Source organism: Sander vitreus, chromosome 9, assembly GCF_031162955.1.
Source record: "Sander vitreus isolate 19-12246 chromosome 9, sanVit1, whole genome shotgun sequence".
Taxonomy (NCBI): Eukaryota; Metazoa; Chordata; class Actinopteri; order Perciformes; family Percidae; genus Sander; species Sander vitreus.
In genome coordinates this window covers 3,106,922-3,128,683 of record NC_135863.1, presented here as the reverse complement: position 1 = coordinate 3,128,683, position 21,762 = coordinate 3,106,922, and the positions used below count along the sequence as shown (strand labels likewise).

Here is a 21,762-nt window from a genome sequence, read left to right as displayed (position 1 = left end):
TTACCAAATCATTCCACATTTTTATTAAGAAAAGGGAGAACTAAGTTACATCCTGCAAATCACCTCGGAGCAGATTTACGTGGTGATGAAAAACATATGCCAGGTCTGAAGTTGGAAAAGGAGACTTGGCTTAGGAAGGAAGTATATGTTGTACCTGTGCAAATGTAACATTAAAGATCAACTTGATAAATCTTTGACATGATTCAAACCTTGAATTTACTCCATTTTTCCAGAGCTGGTGTGCCATTCGGCTTCACCACGACCACATATTAAGTCTTCAAAATAAATGTTACAGAAGAGTGATTTGAATAAATTACACTGCGGTTGAATCTCAATTAGTAACTGCACATAAATACACTATGGATGAGTGTGAGTCAGACATCTTGAGGTCTGAGTGCGTACAGTAAGGGCTGAGCCGTCACACAGTTTGAATACAGACTTCATAAGTCACCGTTCTTTAGCAGCATGGTTCTAACAACAGAATCTGTTGAGTAACTAAGGCCAGTCAAGCCAAAATCCCCTCAAACCCACAGTCCCCTCCCTGACTCCCCCACACCAGAGCCCCCAGCTGACAGCTCCCGTCCCCATCCTGTCTGGGCCCACATGGCCTGGCTCTGGATAGGAGACATCTCCGCACATTTCTCCTCACCCTCCTCCTCCTCCTCCTCCTCCTCCTCCTCTTTTCTCCCTATGCTTCAGCACAGCTGTGCCAACGAAGCCCGTGTCTTACGTTTTTCCTGTTGCTTCTCTTGCCAAAAAATGAAAAGAAATGATGGGGAAAAAAAGAGAAAAGAAACGGTTAGGTGAGAATGAAAGAGAGAGAAAGAGATTGAGTGTCCATTTCTGGCATGGGTTTTGCTGTCTGCTCAGTTTTCACGGCCCATGGTTTTATTAGACTTTCCGCCGGCCTGCGGGCAAGGTTAAACGGCCAACGCTGCCCTGTTTGGGCTTGAAACCTCCTGTTCGCCCCCTCCGGCTCCCCTCCACCCCCTCCTCCTGGCTGTCCTGCGGTGCCGCTGCCAGTAAAGGAAACACATTAACACCCGGGCCAGTAACAGAGCAGGCTTTGTCCGCAGCTAGGCATGCCGGTCCATTAGGCCCACGCTCTGGTCCACACCGCACCAATTAGAGCAGGCAGGGAGCAGAGCCATTCCAAACAGAGGTGTGAGCTTTACAAGGAGACTACAGGTGTGCTTGGGGGGAAATAATGGACTTTATTACTGATTGGGTGTACTGTGCTACACTGTATCCCTCTGCCACCTTTTTAAGAGCCAATGCGGCTCTGCAGAATTTTGACAACCTGTGTTTAACCTGCAAACCTGAGTTTCCCTTGGATGTTGGATCAAATCAAACATCTGCCTTCCAATTTACTGTAGTTACCAATCTGGGCTCTTGTTACATTGCCTCACCCCACTGGGTCCTAATATACAATATACTCTATAGAGCTACAACTAATGAACATTTAATTATTGTGTAACCTATTGATTCATCTTTTATCCAGAAATGTAAAAAAAAAACAAAAACAAAAAAAAAAAACAATATTCACAACTGTGCATCACAAGTTTCCTGAACCCATGGTGACATAAAATAGAATGCTTGTATTATTAGTTTTTAATTTACGACATAAAATAGAGAACCAAATTAAAAACAAAAGAGAGCAAAAATAGTTTATAGCAAAAAGTGAATTGTGTGCTGAAGTTATGGACACAATGCAAGTGCAAAGACACAGTACAAACAACAAGGCTTTAAATAGAAGTTACTCATGTTGCAGTGTGTAAAGCAGCAAATACTGACATTCAAGAGAGAAACCAGACTCGAACAGTGAAAATCGAAGCTGCAAAGATATCTTGATTTTTGGGTAAATATCCCAAAACACTGTATTCTTCACCTCCTATAATGCAACTCCATAGCATCTTTTCATAAGACCCTCCTTGCATGGTTTAAAAAACCCATGTCTTTAAAACTGGCTCTCCATTAAAAAGCCTGATAAGCCTAAGATATGTAACCCTGGTGACATCACAAGGGGTGGCTTTCTCAGACTTTAGAAAGTTCCTCCTGAGCAGAAAACATTATACAGCTGCTTCTGGCTGAGCAGTAGTCATTCCCCATGACTATTTAACTGATGTAAAATCTGTGGAGTTCCCCTTTTTAAATAGTTGTGGATTACATTTCTGTCCATTGACTAATTGCTTAATCATTTGAGCACCTGATAGATGACGTGTTGTGTGTTCATGTGTGTGTAGCTGCGTGGTAAATATCCCTCACCCTGTGATGTGCCTGCTGATATGGATGAGAGCAAAGCTGACAGTCGTGCATGTGTCCGTGGCAGATGAATAATTGTTGCTTAACATTTGACTGTAGTTAGGGGGAGCAGTGGTACCTGCCAGAACAGATGATGTGCCAATTTGGAGAACGTCCCTGGGGCCAGATGAGACAATCATGCAAAGACAGGACAGGACTGACATTCGGAGGGGGTTTCCATCCATCCACAATTTATCTATACTCTGTAGGCACATGCTATTTCCTAAGAAACTTGTCAATAATATTGATTCACAGAATTCTGAATAATAGATGAATTCTGAGTTCAGACTTCATAAATTTATGTTTACATTTTTAATCCAGAGAAAGTCCAAAGACTGCCTCGAGCCTCATTTGAACCTTATTAAACTCCAGCTCAACATGGCGACAGAGCAGCGTTGACTCGGGGGCCATGCTGCTACCAACACACAACATGCTGTATTTTCTCAAATAAGCGTGTCTAACCTTCTCTGGTCTGTTTTTGCTCAGCCTGCCCAGGGCTGTCGCTTTCCTATGAAATAATTACTACAAATTTGGTGCATTCGCATGATTGGGTTCATGGGATTTTCCTGTGTCTAAATGGAGGCTCTGCTCCATGTCAGGGCAACAGTGATACAGTGTCGAGACAGAGCCGCGGTATTATGGACTGGATGGGCGCAGAGCTAAAAGGCAACATTCATCTCAGACAGGATGAGTTTAAAAAACCGCATTGAGGAGCGCTTAAGAGGTCTCGAAAAGGTTCACGCAAGGTTGTGGGAGATTTATGTACAGCAGACATGTTGTGTGGGCTAAAAATAGCCAACTCTTTGATGCAAGCTTCAAGCTTTCCTTTGAAATTAGACTTTCACATAGACCCACATATCTGCCATTTTAGCTTTTGAAAATGAGACAGAAGAGCCGAGCCAAAGTTAAACTCTAATAAGCCGTTTCAACTAAGATGGTGGCAATATTAGACACCAATATTTAGTGTTGATTTCCATCGGTATAATGCTGTGTTTGGGTTGGAGGACTGGTGCATTTATTCGCAGGCTCTCTGCGGCATCTTTCCCCCCGCAGCAGGAACGGAGAACATGACACCGGCCATCAGTGTCCGCCAAAAGCACCCAAAACCTTCTCTAACCCTTTTAGTGGCACAGAAATAGTCATTAGGAGCTCATTTCCTGCAGATAATATCGCCACGTGTGTCTGCTCGGAATGAGGAGCACCGCTGTGCGATCTGGCAGATGAATCGGCTGACGATGCGGTGATTCTGGACTGGACGCTGCGCAGGCAGAGCTAGGGTGGTCCAGGTTGGTTGTCATTTTTTGTGTGGCACTTCCCTGTAGATTTTTTTTGGTGTAGACAGACTGATGCTCTGAGATTTGTCTTGGGATCCAGCCCAGATTTGACACTGAAACAGGGAATTAGAGAGGAAAATGAGAGAGAAGGAATCTAAAATGATCTAGTGGCTGTAATGTGAGGTGGTAACGAATTGATTTGACTCAGGGTAGATTTTTGCTTTGGCTATAGAGGAGTTGGAGCAGTAGTGGAGGTTTGGAAGGCTGTGTCTCTCTCTCTCTCTCTCTCTCTCTCTGTGTGTGTGTGTGTGTGTGTGTGTGTGTGTGTGTGTGTGTGTGTGTGTGTGTGTGTGTGTGTGTGTGTGTGTGTGTGTGTGTGTGTGTGTGTGTGTGTGTGTGTAAGTTTGGTTTAGCTCTCTAAATTCTTCCATGAGGAGGCCTGGATCTCACTTATCTACTCTTTGTGTCTTGGTTTCTGACTATCTGTGTTTGTATGTGTTGGACCGAGCTAAACCTCTGTAATATTTATATCTAATGTAAACTGTGATTTGAATTTAGCAGATGCCAACAAAGCATTTTTAATGTATGTGTTTTAGGTTCAAACTTTGTGACGCGTAAGATCAGCCGTTCTGTGGCAAAGATTCACCTCGGTCAACTGGAGAGCTTCAGCCTGGGCAACCTGGACTCCAAGAGGGACTGGGGCCATGCCAAAGACTATGTGGAGGTAAAACACACACACAACCATAACCACACACAAGCCCAGAGAAATGGACACAAACTGTGCGTGCACCGCCTCGGAGTTGAACAGGGTTCAGATGTGCACATAGCATTAACAGGGCATGTTTTCCCAGATCATTTGAGGCCGCAATATGCGATCTGCATGAAGCCTCCTATGATTCTCTGCCAAAAGAGAAACAGAGATAGAGAAAGAAAGGGGGAGCGGGAGGAGTGAGAGAGGGCTTCATGCTGTGAGGCCACAGACTGCACTCTGGTTTCCCACAACTCACCCATGTCCCAGATCCCTTCAGGCCCCCATTGCCATTCCCCGAGCGCCCGCAGAAGAAAGAGAGATATTAAGGGAACACTGTGTCCTGGGGACGATGACAGAAATATGGTGTTTGTATTAACGTAATGGTGCCAGCAGCAAGCAGAGAAAGGAGTGGGGAGATGAAACGAACAGTGGGATCGCCACGTCCAGGAGCAGACGGACCTCAGTGTCTCTGAATGTGTATGTTCCCCCCCCCCCCCCCCCCTCCCCGTGTGTGTGTGTGTGTGTTTGTGTGTGTGTGTGCACATTCCTGTGTGTGTGTGATAGGTTAAGGTTGGAACACGTGTGTGTGGCTGTTGAGATGAAAGACTCGACGGGTTGCCATGTCTGACAGCAGACCCCTCACTGCGGACCGTGTTATTATTAGGAGGTGATGGTCGCGGTGGTGGCGGGGGGCACTCTTTGAGTTGGGAGCGGGGGTGAGGAGGTTACGGTGGGGAACCTCAGTTTAACTGCAGATCGCAGTGTGGGGTCACTGCGTCAGAGCAGGATGGTAGTGAAGCGGTGGCTCACGCTGTTGAGGCTGGTCACGGAGGCGTACATGACGTCAGTAAAGCCGTCACCGCCTGATACGGGAAGACTTCAGATCAGTCATATCCGATTGTAACCACACTGAATAATATTCACCTCCTGTGGTAGGGTGACAGACTTGAATTGGGTTTAGTAAAATGAAAGCACAAAAGGTTTGTTGTTTTTGAATAAGAAACTGTTTGTGGGATGGTATTTTGCTGTCGCACGGATGGATTCACATCTGACAAAGTAATGGATGGTATTTATAATGTATTGTTAATATCTTGATGATCTTGGAAGTAAAAGCCCATTTCATTTTTCTCAGACAAAGCACCACTTCTATAAAAGAAAGAAGGGGAAAAAAAAAAAATTCAGCGCTGTCTGAATTTTATAGACAGCGCAGTTGCATACAAAGTTGATGGAAAAACCCAGGCGGGCATGACTAGACTCTGATTCCCAGTAAAGACATGCCCTCGTGTGAGTTGATAATGTTCCTGCTTCATGAACGTAGAGAAACAAGAGGATGAAGGTGGAAAAACTGGAGGAAAATAAAAGATAACTGGAGTTTTAAGTTATAATAATATAATATAAGTTATAAACTAAACACAGAGACTCTCCCTACACATGGACAGTGCATTGCTAGTTAGCTACAGCTAACGTCTGTACAGTCACTGTTTGGCTGTTTGTGGTTAATTAACTCGGACTGCTCAAACAGTCCAGCAGTTACTTTGGCGGGAATAAAGTGAGGCAAAGTTCTGCTTCACGCTCCGATGTGAGCACATCTTTTGTTTGATTACCATTAAACTCTCCTTGATGAATTATGAGTGCAAATATTTGGAAACAGTGGACAATAAAAGCTACGTCCAAATCACTATACTGAGCTTCCTGATCACAACGCAAGTGCTCAAAATTGCTGTAGCGCTGACCTGTACCTCTGGCTGCTGTCTTCTTCATCCCAACTGTAGTATAGTAAACTAGTTTGAGAAATATTGATGTTGTCATCAAAAACTAAGTTTTAAATCGAATTTAAAGGTGAGGCAAAACAACATCCAGGACCTGCGGCTCTGCCCACTTAGCTACTATGTTGCTCGATGGTGTTTTTGCCTCCAACGGCGCCTTCCAGGCAGCTAACCCTAACCTTAACCCTAAACATAACCATTGCCGCGCTGCCTGGGAGGAGACGTTGGGGGCAAAAAACACCAAAGACCTACTATGGTAAACAACATGACTGGGTTTTATTCTTGTACAAGCATAATTCTTGTTGGGTCACATTCAGCATCTTGTTATGTTAGTCTAGCTGACCAGTATGTGTACTTGTGTGTTGTGCGTGCAACCCTGTGCTGCTGGATTTATGTGTGTGTGCGCACTTGCCTGTCCAGGGCACCCTGGCTTGAGACGCCCCAGGTTTCCTGTGGGGACAGCCGACATTCCAGTTCTGGTGAATCAGGCACCTCCTCGTTGTGTGTCTCCAGTTTTGGTAAGGCGGATCTCGGGAAGCCAAACAGAAGCCCAAGGTGCTTAAGGGGAACTGATGTGGAGGAGGAGGAGGAGGAAGGGGGGGGGGGGGGATGAAGGCATGAGGGAAACAGATGCCTGTTTGTGGGACGTTTGTACATTATGCATAAATGAACCATCTCTCCAGCTGAAAGTTCACCCCGCCCTGCAGACTATCAAAGGCCGCTACTGTCACCACGACCCCCTCTCTCCGTCTTACTTTGAAATATCCGTCCAGCCAGCATTAGCACTGTATTACCATGGCAAAGCCAAACAACTGGCAATTTGTAAACAGAACCATGTGTGTCTGCTTTAGGCTGACAACTGCTTTTCCTCCCTTGCTCTCTCTCTCTCTCTCTTTCCCTCCCTCTCCTCACCCCACCCAGGACAGGGAAATTGCTTGTAATTGGCTGTGGATGGATTGCGGGTGGCAGGAGGGGCGTGCTGTGTGTCTGCTCTAACGACGTCTGATGGCGTGCGGCTGGCTGGGCATCGTCTCAGCCGGGTATCGGGTGTCTGTCCCAGGCAGGCAGACAGACCTGGAGCTGCCCAGCTACTCTCAATGGAGTCCTTTTATTATTATGGTATTATGGAATAGATGCCGGGAGCTGAACGCTTTAGTTTAAAATCGGCAGATGAAATAATTTAAAACCTCCTGATCTCATTTTCCTCAAAGGGGTTAAGCTTTGGACCTTTACAGTTTGGTGATGCCGTTTGAAACATTTGGCTGCGTCTGTTTTTTTGAGTGCGGTTTGCTTGGATTTGGCGATACAGAACACATTTTTAAGAAAAGGAAACCCACAGCAATCCCTCACTAAAGACTCTATCAGAGCAGATAAAGATGTAAGAGTCGTCCATCTTTACCAAGGACTGCCCTCCTCCCTACTCCTTCCTCTCCTCTCAGCCTGTGCCCCCACCCTGAGTTGGCTCGTGGTGGGTACAGCTGTTTGGAGCCCCTTGCCTACCTCCTCCCCTTCTGGCTGCAGAGAGCCATTTCCTGTGCAGAGAAGAGGGCTGGCTGGGAGGGAGCAGAAGTCGGCCTGGTGGTTTTGGCCCTCTCTCTCCCCTTGGGCTCCATCCTGCCTCACTTTCTCTCTGTCTTTTTGTCTGTTTCCTCTCCCGCCTTGTGTTTTTTATTCTTCGTGTTCCTCCCGCCTCTTAACCTTTTTACTTTTTGGGCTTTTGTACTCCTGAAAAGCTGCGTCACTAGACCAGTGCTCCACCAAACTGTCGCTCCCTCTAGTCCGACTCTCGTTTGGCGAGCAGTTACCACCCAGTTACAAGATATTTCCCGCTGACATCTAATAACCAGCTCTTATATTTCCCCTGACTAGAGCTGGCGTGGCTGTTCTCGCTGCTGTAGCGGACCATAAACTGTTGCCAGATGAGATGTGGCTGACCTGCTGACACACAGTCCTGACAACCCCTCCTCCCTGCTCTTGTCTTGTTCGCATATTTATTTTCAAAATATAATTACATGTGAAATTCTGGGCTTTGGAAGGTGTTTCCTTGCAGTCTTCAGGTGTGTGTGTGTGTGTGTGTGTGTGTGTGTGTGGGGGGGGGGGCGTTGCCCCTGTGTGGCGTTAGCTGTCTGATTCCTGGCATTGTGGGGAGGCAGCGAGGTGACAGGACAGCCCTGATGGTGCAATTTTTCACCTCCTTTTATTTTTCTTATCCTTTTTTTTCTGCCACAGCTGCCTCTCTGTGCAGTAATGGTTACAGATGAGGCTAATTAGCCAATCACAGCGCAGATCAGGGCCAATCACAGATGATTGATGAGAGTTCTGGGCCATTCATCACATGTTTTTGGCCTGGGAGGTGACAGCGGGGGCAGGCTCCGGGACTTGGTACAGTAAACTAGACATGTACGTCTACATTTTGAACTTTCTGCTGAGGCGCTTATCCAGTGCGACTTAGCATGCGAAAGAGCCTCATTATCTTTCTAAAAGACATTTTGACAGGGCGTTAGACTAGATGGACACTGGACATTTTGCTGTGGAGATCAGACATACTGTAAGACGTGCTAGTTTTTGGAGGGTGTTTGAGCCTGACAGCCTCCAAGTTTTGTACATTGTTCTTTGCTAGTTAAAACAGAAAAGGAGCTAATATATATCGGAGGTTCATCGTGGTATTCTACCAATTTATCCAAGTTACTCCATTTTACTTACTACTTAGTGGCCACACAGCCAAGGTGATATAATACCGCATAGTTCCAACTAGCGCTCCATCTAACGGTTATTTTCATTATTGATTTAGCTGTTGATTAGCTTCTGGATTAATGGATTAATTACTGGGCACACAAAATGTCAGTTTCCTGGACTCCATCGTGACGTCTTCAAACATCTTATTTTGTCAAACCAGCAGTCCAAAACCCAAGTATTTAGGTTATAATTGTAGAATACCAAGGAAAACAGCAAATATTGTCATTGGAGAAGCTGGGCACTTATTTGTTGCACCTCTTACTTCAATCTCCAGGTACAACATCTAATTTTGCCACTAATGGTCAGCCCTGTGCTGCGTATTTGCATTGAAACTTATAAAGGCTCACTAGTGCACTTTGCTGTGTTGTAGAGGGCGCTGTCCCCTTGCTGTGTTTGTACCTTGTGTGTGTGTGTGTGTGTGTGTGTGTGTGTGTGTGTGTGTGTGTGTGTTGCATGTTGCATGCCTGGATCTTTACAGCAGTGATCTTTACAGCAGTGATTCAGGGAGCTGATAAATACCATAGCCTGCTCTGTAAGGTTTTAATAAACACAGCTGGAGTGGTAAAGAGCTAAAATGGGAGCTAATAGGGCAGAGGAGAGGGCGCGTTGGGTTTCATCACCAAAACCTCCTGACTACAACTACACCTCCCCCACCCCCTTAACCACTGCTGCCTCAACACACCCACCCTGGCATAATCATAATGCCATCTCTTGAGATTTGTGTGTGTTCTCTGCAGGGGGATTCAAACGAGTGTAGATCATTTAGTGAGAGAGAGGCTGTGACAGAAGCTACTGTCATGTTGACTTGGCATCCCACACAAGCAGGATGAGTAAACGTCAGCAGCTGTGTGTGTTTGTGTGTGCAGGTTTTGTGACATTAATTGCAGGTGAAATTCGACCCATGGCCCTAACAGCAGCTTAATAAACTGGGGTCCCCCCCCCAACCCCCTTCCCTCCCCTGTGGCTCACAGCAATAAAACGTCACTGAACCACACACACATCACATACACACACACACACACACACACACACACACACACACACACACACACACACACACACGGCTTATTTCACCAACTTGTACATTTACAGAGCATGATGGCTGAACGTTATAAAAACATAACGGACTGATAAAGGATATGTGATCCCAGATCAGACTAGAATAGGTTCATCAAGCCTCTAAGGTGTGTCCTTTTCGAATATTGCCTCAACCATAGCCATTTCTTCCAGTGGTTCTCAAAAGGTAATTGCTTGTATTTTACGGGTTTTACAATTAAAATGGATTACAGTTCATGCTCGTCATCTCTCTGATTTCATGTATTGAAGGTAATTAAATACGTAAGGTGCACAGACTTTTACCGAAAAATTAAATCTGTTTAAAACAAAAAAAAAAGGATCGGATTAGTTTAAATCTATTATGTTCTCATGCACCCAAAAGTTGCTGTGTTTTGCATCAAGAAGACGCTGACCTCTGTAGTTTACCTAAAAGAGGTCCTCTTGAAAGGAGCAGCAGAGAACATCTGGCCATATAAAGTCGAGAGGAAAAAAAAGGAAGAAAACAAAAAATTTTGATTCCATCGAAGGAAATAAAAACCTTCAAAAAAGACAATTTAGTGGATTAGTTACATTTTCTTATGAACGACAATTGTAATGGTGGTAAGCACCTGCATTTTTCAAGTTTCGTCTTTTTGTTGCGCTTCATGTTTGTAGTGGCTTGATTTTAATGTTTTTTTTTCAATAAATATAATCAAGATTTTTTTATTTACATAACTGGCATATTTCCATGTTTGGTACAAACAAGTTTCTATAGTTTACAAAGTATTTCACTTGTTTTTAACATCTCAGTGTAACATCTCAACCTCTTTTAACTGGAAGATGTGGGTGTTTTATACAACTGGATAGACTCATTTGAAATGTGCTTCTGTTATTTTTCCGTTAAGTAGGTGATTATGTAAATCACTTGTTGATTTCGGCATGAAGTACTTCTTGTACATATTTGAATGTGACACACACACACACACACACACACACACACACACACACACACACACAGGTAGACAGAGAGTTGCACTTGGATAAACACACAGGAAAGAGGCGTAGGAGCTGATGAGATATGACGATAAGAATAAAGAATCGGGTGAGAGACTTAAAAATAGATCTCCAGGGAGACACTCTTGCCCCATCTAAGTACAAATCCTAAATCATCAGACATGGGGTGAGTATTTACTGTGGCATCGTACCAGAGGCACAGGGAGAGAGGTTCAGCGGGGGTCATAGAGCAGCTATACTGAGGGTTTTCACAGTCCAGATAATTTAGAGCTGCAGAAAGATTAATGGAGGAAGGTTGTGTAAAAGTGACTCCCTCTTGCTGCTCTAACAATAGAGGAACAGATAACCGAACAGATCCATGGCAGCAGAGATTCTAGGGTTACTGCTTTTGTGAAGAGGCCACGGTAGGGTTTGCAGCTTTACAGACTGAAACCTGACCCAGGAGGTGTCCTCATTTTTGGCTGAGATTCAGGGGTTTTCAGGGAACGTCTTTTATTTTCTTTCTTACCCCTCTGTTTCTTCCCAGTCAGTATTTGGCCGTACAGCTCGCGGTGATTGGTTGTAAGAGTTGGATCGAAGCTGATATTGGCTGGAACACTGTTTGTAAAGGGAAAAACAGAAGGTCGGAAGGTTGCTGGAAGTCCTTCGGTGTTAAACGGGGAGTTCATTTTTTAAATTTGTAAAATCAATATTGCAGTATTCCTAATGGACATATGGCAGATTTGCAACCCTAAAACTTGACCGTCCATATTTGTACCTTGATGGTTATAAAGTTTATGAGCACAGCGCCTTCAATTCATGTTTGAGCTTTAATGATGCCTTCACCTGAAAAGGGTTACCAAAATAAAAACTGCAGCTTTACTTAAAGAGGATAAAAAATAGACATGGAGCACCAAAAAGCAGAGTTTGAGATTAATTTCAAATGTACCGTTGTCATGAATGACATGGCATTTTTTTTTTTTTTTAAATATAATATCCTGACAACTGGGCAGGGTGAGGGATATTGCGATACAATTGAAAGCTCCAGAACAGCTACTAGATGGATTTTTTTTTATTTGTCAAATCTCTTTCTTTAGATACTTTTCTTGTCATCCTGTCGCTGCTCTGTTGGTTCTCATTCTTCAATGCTGTGGTTAACTTGTTGAATCAAGTCTCAAACTTCATTAGCCTTGTTTTACTTGCTTCATCTGCCCATAACTTTCTTATTGTAGAATAGATCTTCATTGTTATTTTTTTTGAACAGCCAAACAACAACTTTTAGCAGCCCTCAATTTGACAGTTAAAGCAACACCAAAGCACTCTTCCTCTTCGGTCCCCCTACAGGTTGGAAGCGGAATTGTCCATTACCGCTGTCATTCGAACTACAGATCCGCTACACGATCTGGCAAACTTACATAGTGCGGTTATAGCCGGTAGAGAGCCACAAAGCGAATGCAGAAGTGCCGTTCACCCTGTTACGAGTTGATGAACCACTGAAACGATTTTGGAAACATTATTTTAAGGTACAAAAGAATCTTTGGTGCTGCTTTAAATCACAGACAAACAGAAATAGAAAATGTAAATAGTAAAATATAACAATCTAGATAAATATGAGGTGACACTATATACTATATACATATTGTTCAGTGTTTGTGATCCTTTTGGCTTACCATCCATCAAAAATGAAGCAACTAGCACTCATTATCCCTCTTTGCAGGAGTCGGCAGTGAAGATGATTACATTTGACACGAGTAATGACTATGTTTTCCTGTTTCAAGGCTGGGTCACTCCATAAAACATTGGAAGTGAAGAACCTACAAAAATACTTTACCAAAATAATCTTCCCCGTCCAGTTTAAGAACGACTTTTGGAAGTTGTAATAGAAATTTATGTCAGATTCAATAAGGTTTTATTGCAGAATTGATAGCGAGCGCATATCATTTTTAAGTGATTGGAACCAAAGATTCATAAAAAATGTATAGTAGGCATGCCAGTGCCTTTTTCTGTCTGATGGAGTCGAAAACACACAAGTGGTTCTTGTCTTTGCCTTTTAGTGCGAACTAGAGACGGTCGGTCCAGCTGGACAGCTGTGACTGCTCTGGTATGAGGGTTGTCCTTCTGTAGGAGAGAAGAAAAGCTGAAAGTCCTTCATGGTGGAAAAAAGATGTTGGACACATTATAAGCTTTGCTTTGTAGTATGAGCTTTTTCCTCAATTTTTATATTCCCTAAATAGGAATATATCTTTATAATAGTGAAAACAAAGACACGTCCATGCCTATGAGCTGTAATGCGACTCCAGAAAATAAGTGTGTGTTTTTTTTCTTTTTTCGGTAAAGGTCTGTGCGCCTTACATATTTATTACCTTGAGGATGAGCATGAACTGTAATCCATTTTAATTGTAAAACCCGTAAAATACAAGCAATTACCTTTTGAGAACCACTGGAAGAAATGGCTATGGTTGAGGCAATATTCGAAAAGGACACACCTTAGAGGCTTGATGAACCTATTCTAGTCTGATCTGGGATCACATATCCTTTATCAGTCCGTTATGTTTTTGTAATGTTCAGCCATCGTGCTCTGTAAATGTACAAGTTGGTGAAATAAGGTGTGTGTGTGTGTGTGTGTGTGTGTGTGTGTGTGTGTGTGTGGAAATTTGTGAGGAATGAGTGTGCAGATGTGTGTCTTTTAGTCTATTTGTGGTTCAGTGTGTGTCCATGAGTGAGTTTGTGTGCGTGTGCGTGCGCGTGCAGCAGCTGGCTGTCTCTCTCAGAGTGACAGGCCTAAGCTCTCCCCTGCTGGGTTGAGGATGAAAGCAGATGCTCTCCTCCTTCTTCTCCTGATCTGTTTTTCTCTCTCTTTTCTCCTCGCCGCCTTGTGTAACCAGAGTCCTCAGCTTTCATATGAAGCCTACATGGTAGTTTGCACCCCAGTGTCCTGCAGAAGGCAAAGAAACACTTAGGAACATTGACAGACTGAGGCCACGTCCACACGTACCAAAACGATCTTTTTTTTGCCCGTCTTCCCTGAATTCGTTTCAAGAATAGTTGCGTCCAAATGAAACCATTTGTAAGTGACTCAACACGCTACTTCATATTCCAGGCCACGCTGTTTCTGCTACAGAAATTCACCAAAACACAGAGAAGAGCATTGTTACTTCCACTTCCCATCATAACATGACTAGCTAGACTAACGTTCTCTTAAAACATCCATGATCTAGCTATAATAACTTTTACCACTGCTAATTTTATAAAGGCCGCCGCAAGAAAACGTGTCTTCGTTTACAGTGTATAATGTGCTGTACATGATTGCAGCGCGCTAGCTAGCAGAGCGAACATTAGCGCGTTAACGTTAGCTCTGCTAGCTAACATCGGCAGTCAAACAAACATCAATGAACCAATGTCTTTTTGATAATCTACACGTTTTCTTGCAGTAGGGTTTCTACAATAAGCCGTGCTAAAAGTTACTATAATCCGTTCAAGGCGTTGATAAGCAGACAGATTAGCTAGCTAGCTTCCACTTTATAAACAGTTAACCATAGCAGCTAACGTTAACGTTACGTCGCTGCTGTAGCGGTCAGCTACTTTAGCGATGTTTAACGTTAGCTACATGACGTTAGCAATATAGCTTGTGTAGAATCCAGGACCGGCAGAGCAGAGGGAAGTGTCAGGGAGCAGAGACAAACTATTTAGCTAGATGAAGTGAGCTGGTTTGACCATTGAGATGGGATATGCTCGCTTAGCTTTACCGCAGTGAGTGAGGTCGTGTGTGGCATCATTGATACGGACATATTCGTATTCGCCATCCAAACGAAGCCAAAAAAGAGAGCCGTTTTCGAATTTTTTCACCCTGAGACCAGGTTTAAAAAAAGTTTTTTTCAGGCAGTACGTTTACAGGATTCGTTTGGACGGTCGGCCCAAACGATGCAAAACATGTGCGTTTGCATCAAAAAGCGTCTCCGTGTGGATGGACCGTGACGGTCAGCTCGACAAACGGACATACAGAAAGACAAGACAGACGCTCAGATATATGGAGCTCATTATTCAAAAAAGGAAGGCAACCCCAAAGTCAAATGCAATTCAGCACTCTGTGGCAAACTCTTTTAACGTTATTGCATTTTCCAAGTCATGAACAAATGGATCTAAACTAAAAAAAAATGCAACCTCTTCCTCCCTAACAGGCTACAACACTACAAAGACAACATAATAAAGCGACATAAGAATAGGAAAAGGAAGTAGAAATTACTAAAATCTATTCACATTGCAGCACAACTCTTGTAAAAAATTGACACCATCTTTCCCATAAACTCTGTTGCTTCCTGTCATAAATATTTTTTAATACTTGCCCTGCCTCAACTTGCCAACTTCTTCTTTGAGAGTATTTGTTTTGAAAACTGAGAAGAGGAAGATGAGCCAATCAAATTGAAACAGTTGGATGCTGTTAAGCAATTTGTCTTCTTTTTAGTTGATTTCTCACAAAATCTGAACCAGTGTTCAGTTTTCCCTTACTTTTGCCAATAAAACAGTTTAAGTTCTGACACCAAAACCAATTTATCCCCAAATACCTCACTTTGAAGCATATGAGGATGTTTTTATATAATGTTTCTTCATTTAACAAAATAAGCCAAACTTTCCCCCTATATCCACAGAGCTGCTGAATGAGAACTCAAACTAGATAAATACCTAGTCTTTTTACAAAAACTTAGATTAAAAATAGGAAATATCTGATCAAAGAATGAGTTTACAAAGCTCACAGACTAACCAAACATTCGATGACCGCTTGGTGTTTGAGTTTTCTATAGTTGGTATAGTCAAGTGTATTCATACCCCGTCCTAACGGTCTACAATGCAATATTCGCTAAGTAAAGGCTGAGGCCGCCAGTGATTGTGCAATATTTTTCTCAACATGAATGATTTATTGTTGTAAACATGCTGCACCGTCTTAACAGCACGTTATTTATGTGGCTTATTTCAGTTGTCTTGATATAAAACGGGAAACAAAGACCACAGAGTTTATTTTCCAGTGCAGCCTCTGTGTTGTCCTGCGGTTTAGTGCTGTGTTTGACAGGTTTGGTGTGTGTGTGTGTGTGTGTGTGTGTGTGGGTGGGTGGGTGTGTGTGGGTGTGGTAACACGCACAGCAGAGAGTCATACCTCCCACCTGGACAGAGGGAGCACAGCAGGAAGAGAGAGGGCAGGAGAGGGTGAAGGAGCAGGGGAAATTGATGGGCTGATGGCTCCAGAGGGGGTAGGTGGTGGGAGGGCTCAGTACCCTGGTGGGGGTTTAACAGGTCGGGGCAGGAGGGAGGATGAGTAGGGGTGTAAGAGAGGAGAATTCGAAGCAGAAGGGAGTCCATGGTCTTCCCAAAAGCAGTTGTAAAGTAATAACTTAATGTTTCAAGACTGCTTCTCTTCTCTGTGCTGCTTGCATGTAGGTGAAGTTATGTCACAACCTTATGGGCCAGTTATTTCAGGAATCCAGGATACTATGCATCCTGATAAAGTTCCCTTGGCCTTTGGAATTAAAATAGCCCCACATCATACCTAGAGATTGGCATGGGGTACTTTCCATAAAATCATCTCTCAATGTAAATCAAACCAGCTATTAGGCTAACTGAAATAAAACCATGCCAGTCTCTAGGTATGGTGAAGGCTATGTGATGATTTTTTTTAATTAGGATGCATAGTATCCTGGATCCATGAAATAACTGGCCTTTAAAAATAAAAATCTGCCTGCCTCTATGGGAATTTAACATAGGGCTGTACTTGTGTATTCCCCCTGTATTTTAAGGAAGGACATTTATTTATTTATGATACTTTATTCATTCACAAAGAAAATTGGTGTCCTTAAAGGTTGGATTTTTCCTCATTTTTTTTAATTAAGGCATTAAGATCAATTTCCAAAAGATGATTTTTTTTATTCCTCTTTTTAGTCAACTTTAGCATGGGTTCATAAACTTATGAGTGCCACTGTATAATGATAAACCTGCCTTTCCAAATCAAATAGTCTAAAAATGGTAAGATTATGATTCAAATTAGGAACTCGCTGATCAAAGAAGAAACTAAACGTGATTACTGACTTGCTCAGTGCTACAGACACATTTTAGTGCGTACCTTAGGGATGCCAAAAAAAAAGCTTTATTCAATGGAATTTAACTGAACAGAGAGAGCAGCAGCAGTAGGTAGAGTGTCCACAGCTGGTCTGTGAAGCCGAGACACTCCCTGATTGGGAAGCACAAGTGTGAGAGGCACCCTAATGCAATAATCTCTCCCAGGCTTTTGTGTGTGTGTGTACTTGTGTGTACTTGTGTGTTTGTCATACAGAAAAGGCTGAGTCTCATGTAGTGACATTCTAGGGAGTATCAGGGAGTGAAGTGAATCCTTCAGTGGTCTAGCAGACAGGACTGATGGAGTAGAGGGATGTTTAGAGGGGTTGGGGTGGGGGTCATCTTATTTTAATTGTGTGAGGAGTCTGGTCGACTCTTTGGGACTGGAATGTGTGTGACCTTCTCTCTCGCTCCTTCACACTCCCTTCGCTCGCTCTCTGTGTGTCTCTCGCTCTGTCGAGCCGCTCGTGGGAAGATTCTCCGTCCAGACTGCAGAGTATCGAAATCGAGCCAAATATTACAAGAGCTCAGTCACAGTCTCAGCTCCTCTTACTCTCTCACAGCTCTCTCTCTCTCGATTACATTTTTTGTCTGACTGACTGACCCCTTTGATACTTAGCTCTCTGTGGACACACTTTGCGTGGCTGTGTTTGTGTGCATGTGCACATGTATTCACACTGCATGCATGCATGCTTATGTGGGAGCTTCAATATTACTTGGTCTATAAGGATATATAGCTCCCATTGTGCACATCTGAAAAGTATTTGTTTGCTTGTGTTTGTGTAATATATTGTTTTCAATTTATATTTAATATATACAGTTTTACTGCTGCTTATTTCATCCTTGATAGTTTTTTGTGTGTTTCCCCTACAAAAGGGGACACCACATCTGTGGTGTTAGGTTTACCACAGAAACATAAATAATACAAATTCTATTATGCAAAGTTATATTGATTCAAAAAGTGCCGTACGAATGGACAAAAACAGGTTTTATAAGATTTATTTGATTAAATTATTTTACAGATAAACGGACAGCACTCCCTTCACCATCAAAGCAGTTACAGGAAGGCAGTCTTTTCTGTAGTTCCCATTACAGCGGTCTTTGTAGCTTGTGGGGTCTGGCTCTCCAAAACTTATTTCAGTAAAAAGCATTGTGTAAAAACTCAGAAATCCACCTTCACATTCAATGTAAAGGATCTGATGTATTGGCAAACCAACAAAAGTAGTATTTTGGGCTGTACATGTACTCCGTCTGGAATTTAAATCGCCCTAGCTTCTGTAGAGAATGAATTCTGTTCACTATAAACTTTTTCAATATATTCTAATTTGTACTTTTTTTTTTAATGTAACCCACACCTGTATTATTGTTTATTTGCTGTATTTTTATTTTTGTGACATGATTTCAAATACTCATACTAACTTCTTATTATCCATAAACTTCTACAACAACGATTTGTCCTGACATCTGCAAGCAACCTGTGCAAGAAATCTTTTCTTTTGTGTGTGATTAAATAAACTCTTAATAAAATAATGCAGTTACGGCAGCGTCACAGGTAAAAATCCATGATTAAGTCAGTTTTGTTCCACATCCAAGTCAAGAACATTGCCTTTGTTTTTGTTGCTCTCCACTGAGAGTTTTCTACTTATGCAGAACTGCCTCATTTAGCAACCTGATTGTGTTTTTTTTTTTTATGAGCCGAACACAACTCCAGGTACAGAGATGGAGTGATTCAGATCCAGGCAGCATTTTCCCGCCAGGCCCACTGAGAGCTGCCTCTAGTCTATTGACCGTGGCAGAGACAGCATCCCCACCAGTCCACTTCAAACAGGCCTGATGGCTTTAATGGAATGGAAACATTTGTTGGGTCGGAGCACTGAAAGCCTGTCTTCCCTCATCGCGCAGCGCCAAATGGCTTCCTCATGTTGTCTGTTCTTTATTAGACTCATAGTTCGCACAGGCTTATGGTATTAAACCGGACGTACATCCCTGTATGGCACACAAGCTCACACACAAACACACACACAGATATTTTACACTGGCAAACACACTGGCATGCACGAACCCACATGTTTGCAATATGATGTGGAGGCAATTTGAGGAAACAGGTCAGGGTAATAAAGGATACATTGTGCTGTTAATATTGTTACACACATTTTCAGACACACAAGCACGCTGCATACAAACCAACAGGCTTGTGTGCACTTGGGCACATGTATAGCAAGGTTGCAGACTTGTTCATAATTGGTGAGGAAATGCTGTGCCGAGGTGTTGGTCTGATGGATGAGGAGAGAACTGACATGGCGTTCAGAGCCCCTCTCTCCACCACAATGAGGCTTTCACTTGCCGCTGCTCGTATTGAACTCTATCCTTGTTAAAACAGCCACGATGGAGAACCGTGTATTTTCTTTTAGAAGGTGGAACTTTCTAAGGGAGTGCCAGGGATCCCTTTTTTAATTAAGTGGCCTAGGCAAAGTGTGTGTGTGTGTGTGTGTGTGTGTGTGTGTGTGTGTGTGTATATGTATATATATATCCTGAGGGGAGGCCCTGTCTGTGACCTGCAGTGATAGCGGCAGTTTGTTTTCATTCTAAACTTGCCCCAGAGTTACTGGTTTTGCACCTTATGTGACCTCAGGTTGACCCGACCCTCACCTCTTGCTGACCCTCCGCTCAATGCCAGGGCAAGGCTTTTTTCCTTCTCTTTTCTATGACCATGACACCTCTCTGTTTGCTTTTTCTTTTTCCTCCGGTCACGTCCTTTCCTTCCATTTTCCCTTCTCTCTCTCGCTTTCGCTCTCTCTCTCTCGCCCTACCTCACAGTCCCCCTAGTCAGCTTCCCGTCACACGTGCACTGAGCTGTCGCACGCATGTACATGAACATGTACTCATGTGCGAGTGTATACACTCACTCAATCAAAGTGAATGATTGCACATTTGTCTCAACAGTTGCTATAAAAAGAGCCGCCCACTAAACACGGCAGTCCTCTCATTATATCATTACCGACCCACAGCAGGCAGGCAGGCAGGCTTCTGACTTCTGTCTCCCTCTTTCTTTCTTTGTTTTCAACTCTTTCTCCCTCTTTTGTCTTCATCTGTTTGTATCTGTCTGTTTAAAGAACAGGAAAGAACAGAAGAAAAGCATGATGAGATGAAAAGAAAAAGATGTGGGTGGCGCTGTGGAGGAAGAGGTGGGGACATGTGCCCTGGCGAAGGGGAATCCCTAGCTCTCCATTCTGGAGCGGAGGCTGCGTGGCTCCAGGGGGCAGGCCAGCTGAAGTGTTTGTTTATGCCTGTGGGTCAGAGGGGAGATACGGTGGCCATGTTCAGCAGCTACATGAAAGGCTCTGAGTGCTCTAATGAGACGTAATTACTGTGCGCATGTGTTTACGAGATGGCGAGGACGATGGAGAATGAATAAGCACGTTTCACCCTCCCAGTGTTTACTCCCCGTCTTCACAATTCGTTCGTTTTTCACAGTGCAATAGCTTGCCTCGTTGCTCTCCAAACCAGCGCAACCTCAAAGTATAGACCTTGCAGATTGGTGACTGTCAAGGCCTGTCATGCTTGTTTTAATTCCTTGAGATGTTGAGCTGCAGACTGGTGACATGCCGCGAGGTGGGTAACATAGTCTTTCATGTGCTGGCCACGTACAGCTTTCAGAAATACACCAGATACAAATTTAGAAATCCAGATCAGAATAGAAGCTACTGTAAAGAGAGGTGTGGGATTATCTGATGAAGAGGCTGACAAAGATGAACTTCTCCAAGCTTTTCCCAACATTTGACCTGTGACCAGTGCTCATTTACCTCAAGGCAACTTTTTTGAGTTGTGTGTTTTTTTTTACCTGATATTATACTGTGTTAAATAATTGATGAAGCTGGTGTTGTTTTATCTTTTTAATAGTATAAATAAATCCCATTAAAAGACAAAAACCACAGGCTGATATAGTGTATGACTCAGTTCTAAACCAACCAATGCCAACATTTCAATCACATCTGTGTGGCATGGAATATTCTCCAGTGATCAAAACGCAATCGCAGAGTTGCTTCAAAATATATGGTAGTGCACATTGGAAATATGGCACCCAATACAAATATATTGTTCCTCTGTGTTTTTAAAGCTTTGTTAATGTTTTTTTGGCCACTAGGGTGCGGACGATTATTATATTATTTAAAATTGCCTGTTTATACATCCAGACGACACAGAGCTATATAACATTCATTTGGAGTTGGGTTTGTTTCCAACTGCAAGGTCAATACTCACTCTTCTTTCAGCTCTTTTGTCTCCACCAGCTCTCAAAAATCTGGCTCTTAAGTTGCTAAATGAGTCGCTTTCTTTACTAGCTAGTCTCTAACTTGTTCTGTCTGCCATTTGATGCTAAGCTGATTAGAGGCTTAGCATCCATCAAGGCTGAAGAGCGGTGATAATTAACCAAAGAGTTAATGTGCTTTAAAACCAAAACTGAGCTAAAATAGGCTAAACGATAGAGATAAGATAGATAGAGAGCTGGATGGATACTTTATTTTTTCACAAAAACGCACTGAACAAAGAGGGTGGAAGCAATTATCCTCTGTCAATTTGTCACCGATTCTTTTAAATTACATGCCATTATTTCAGTCGTTGATATAAAAACTATCCGTTAATGGGGCTTAAAGTGTTTTTGGACAATATGGTAGAGTTCTATACGTATACGCTACATCAGGTTGTTGCTACCCAGACAAACTTGGATAGATCAATTGATAGTTTTGGTGTCCTCGTATTTTTGATAATAATAATGAACAGGTAGTGCCAGTAATAATCTTTAAGA

At 43.0% G+C, this 21,762-nt stretch overlaps 1 protein-coding gene across 1 annotated transcript in view; it reads left to right on the top strand.

Moving 5' to 3' along the window:
* gmds (GDP-mannose 4,6-dehydratase) overlaps nt 1-21,762 on the top strand; it is a 181,439-nt gene that overhangs the window by 66,292 nt on the left and 93,385 nt on the right. The window contains exon 7 of the mRNA XM_078258355.1: nt 4,172-4,299. Within this exon, the coding sequence (XP_078114481.1) occupies nt 4,172-4,299 (128 nt within the window). The remainder of the gene's footprint in view (nt 1-4,171; nt 4,300-21,762) is intronic.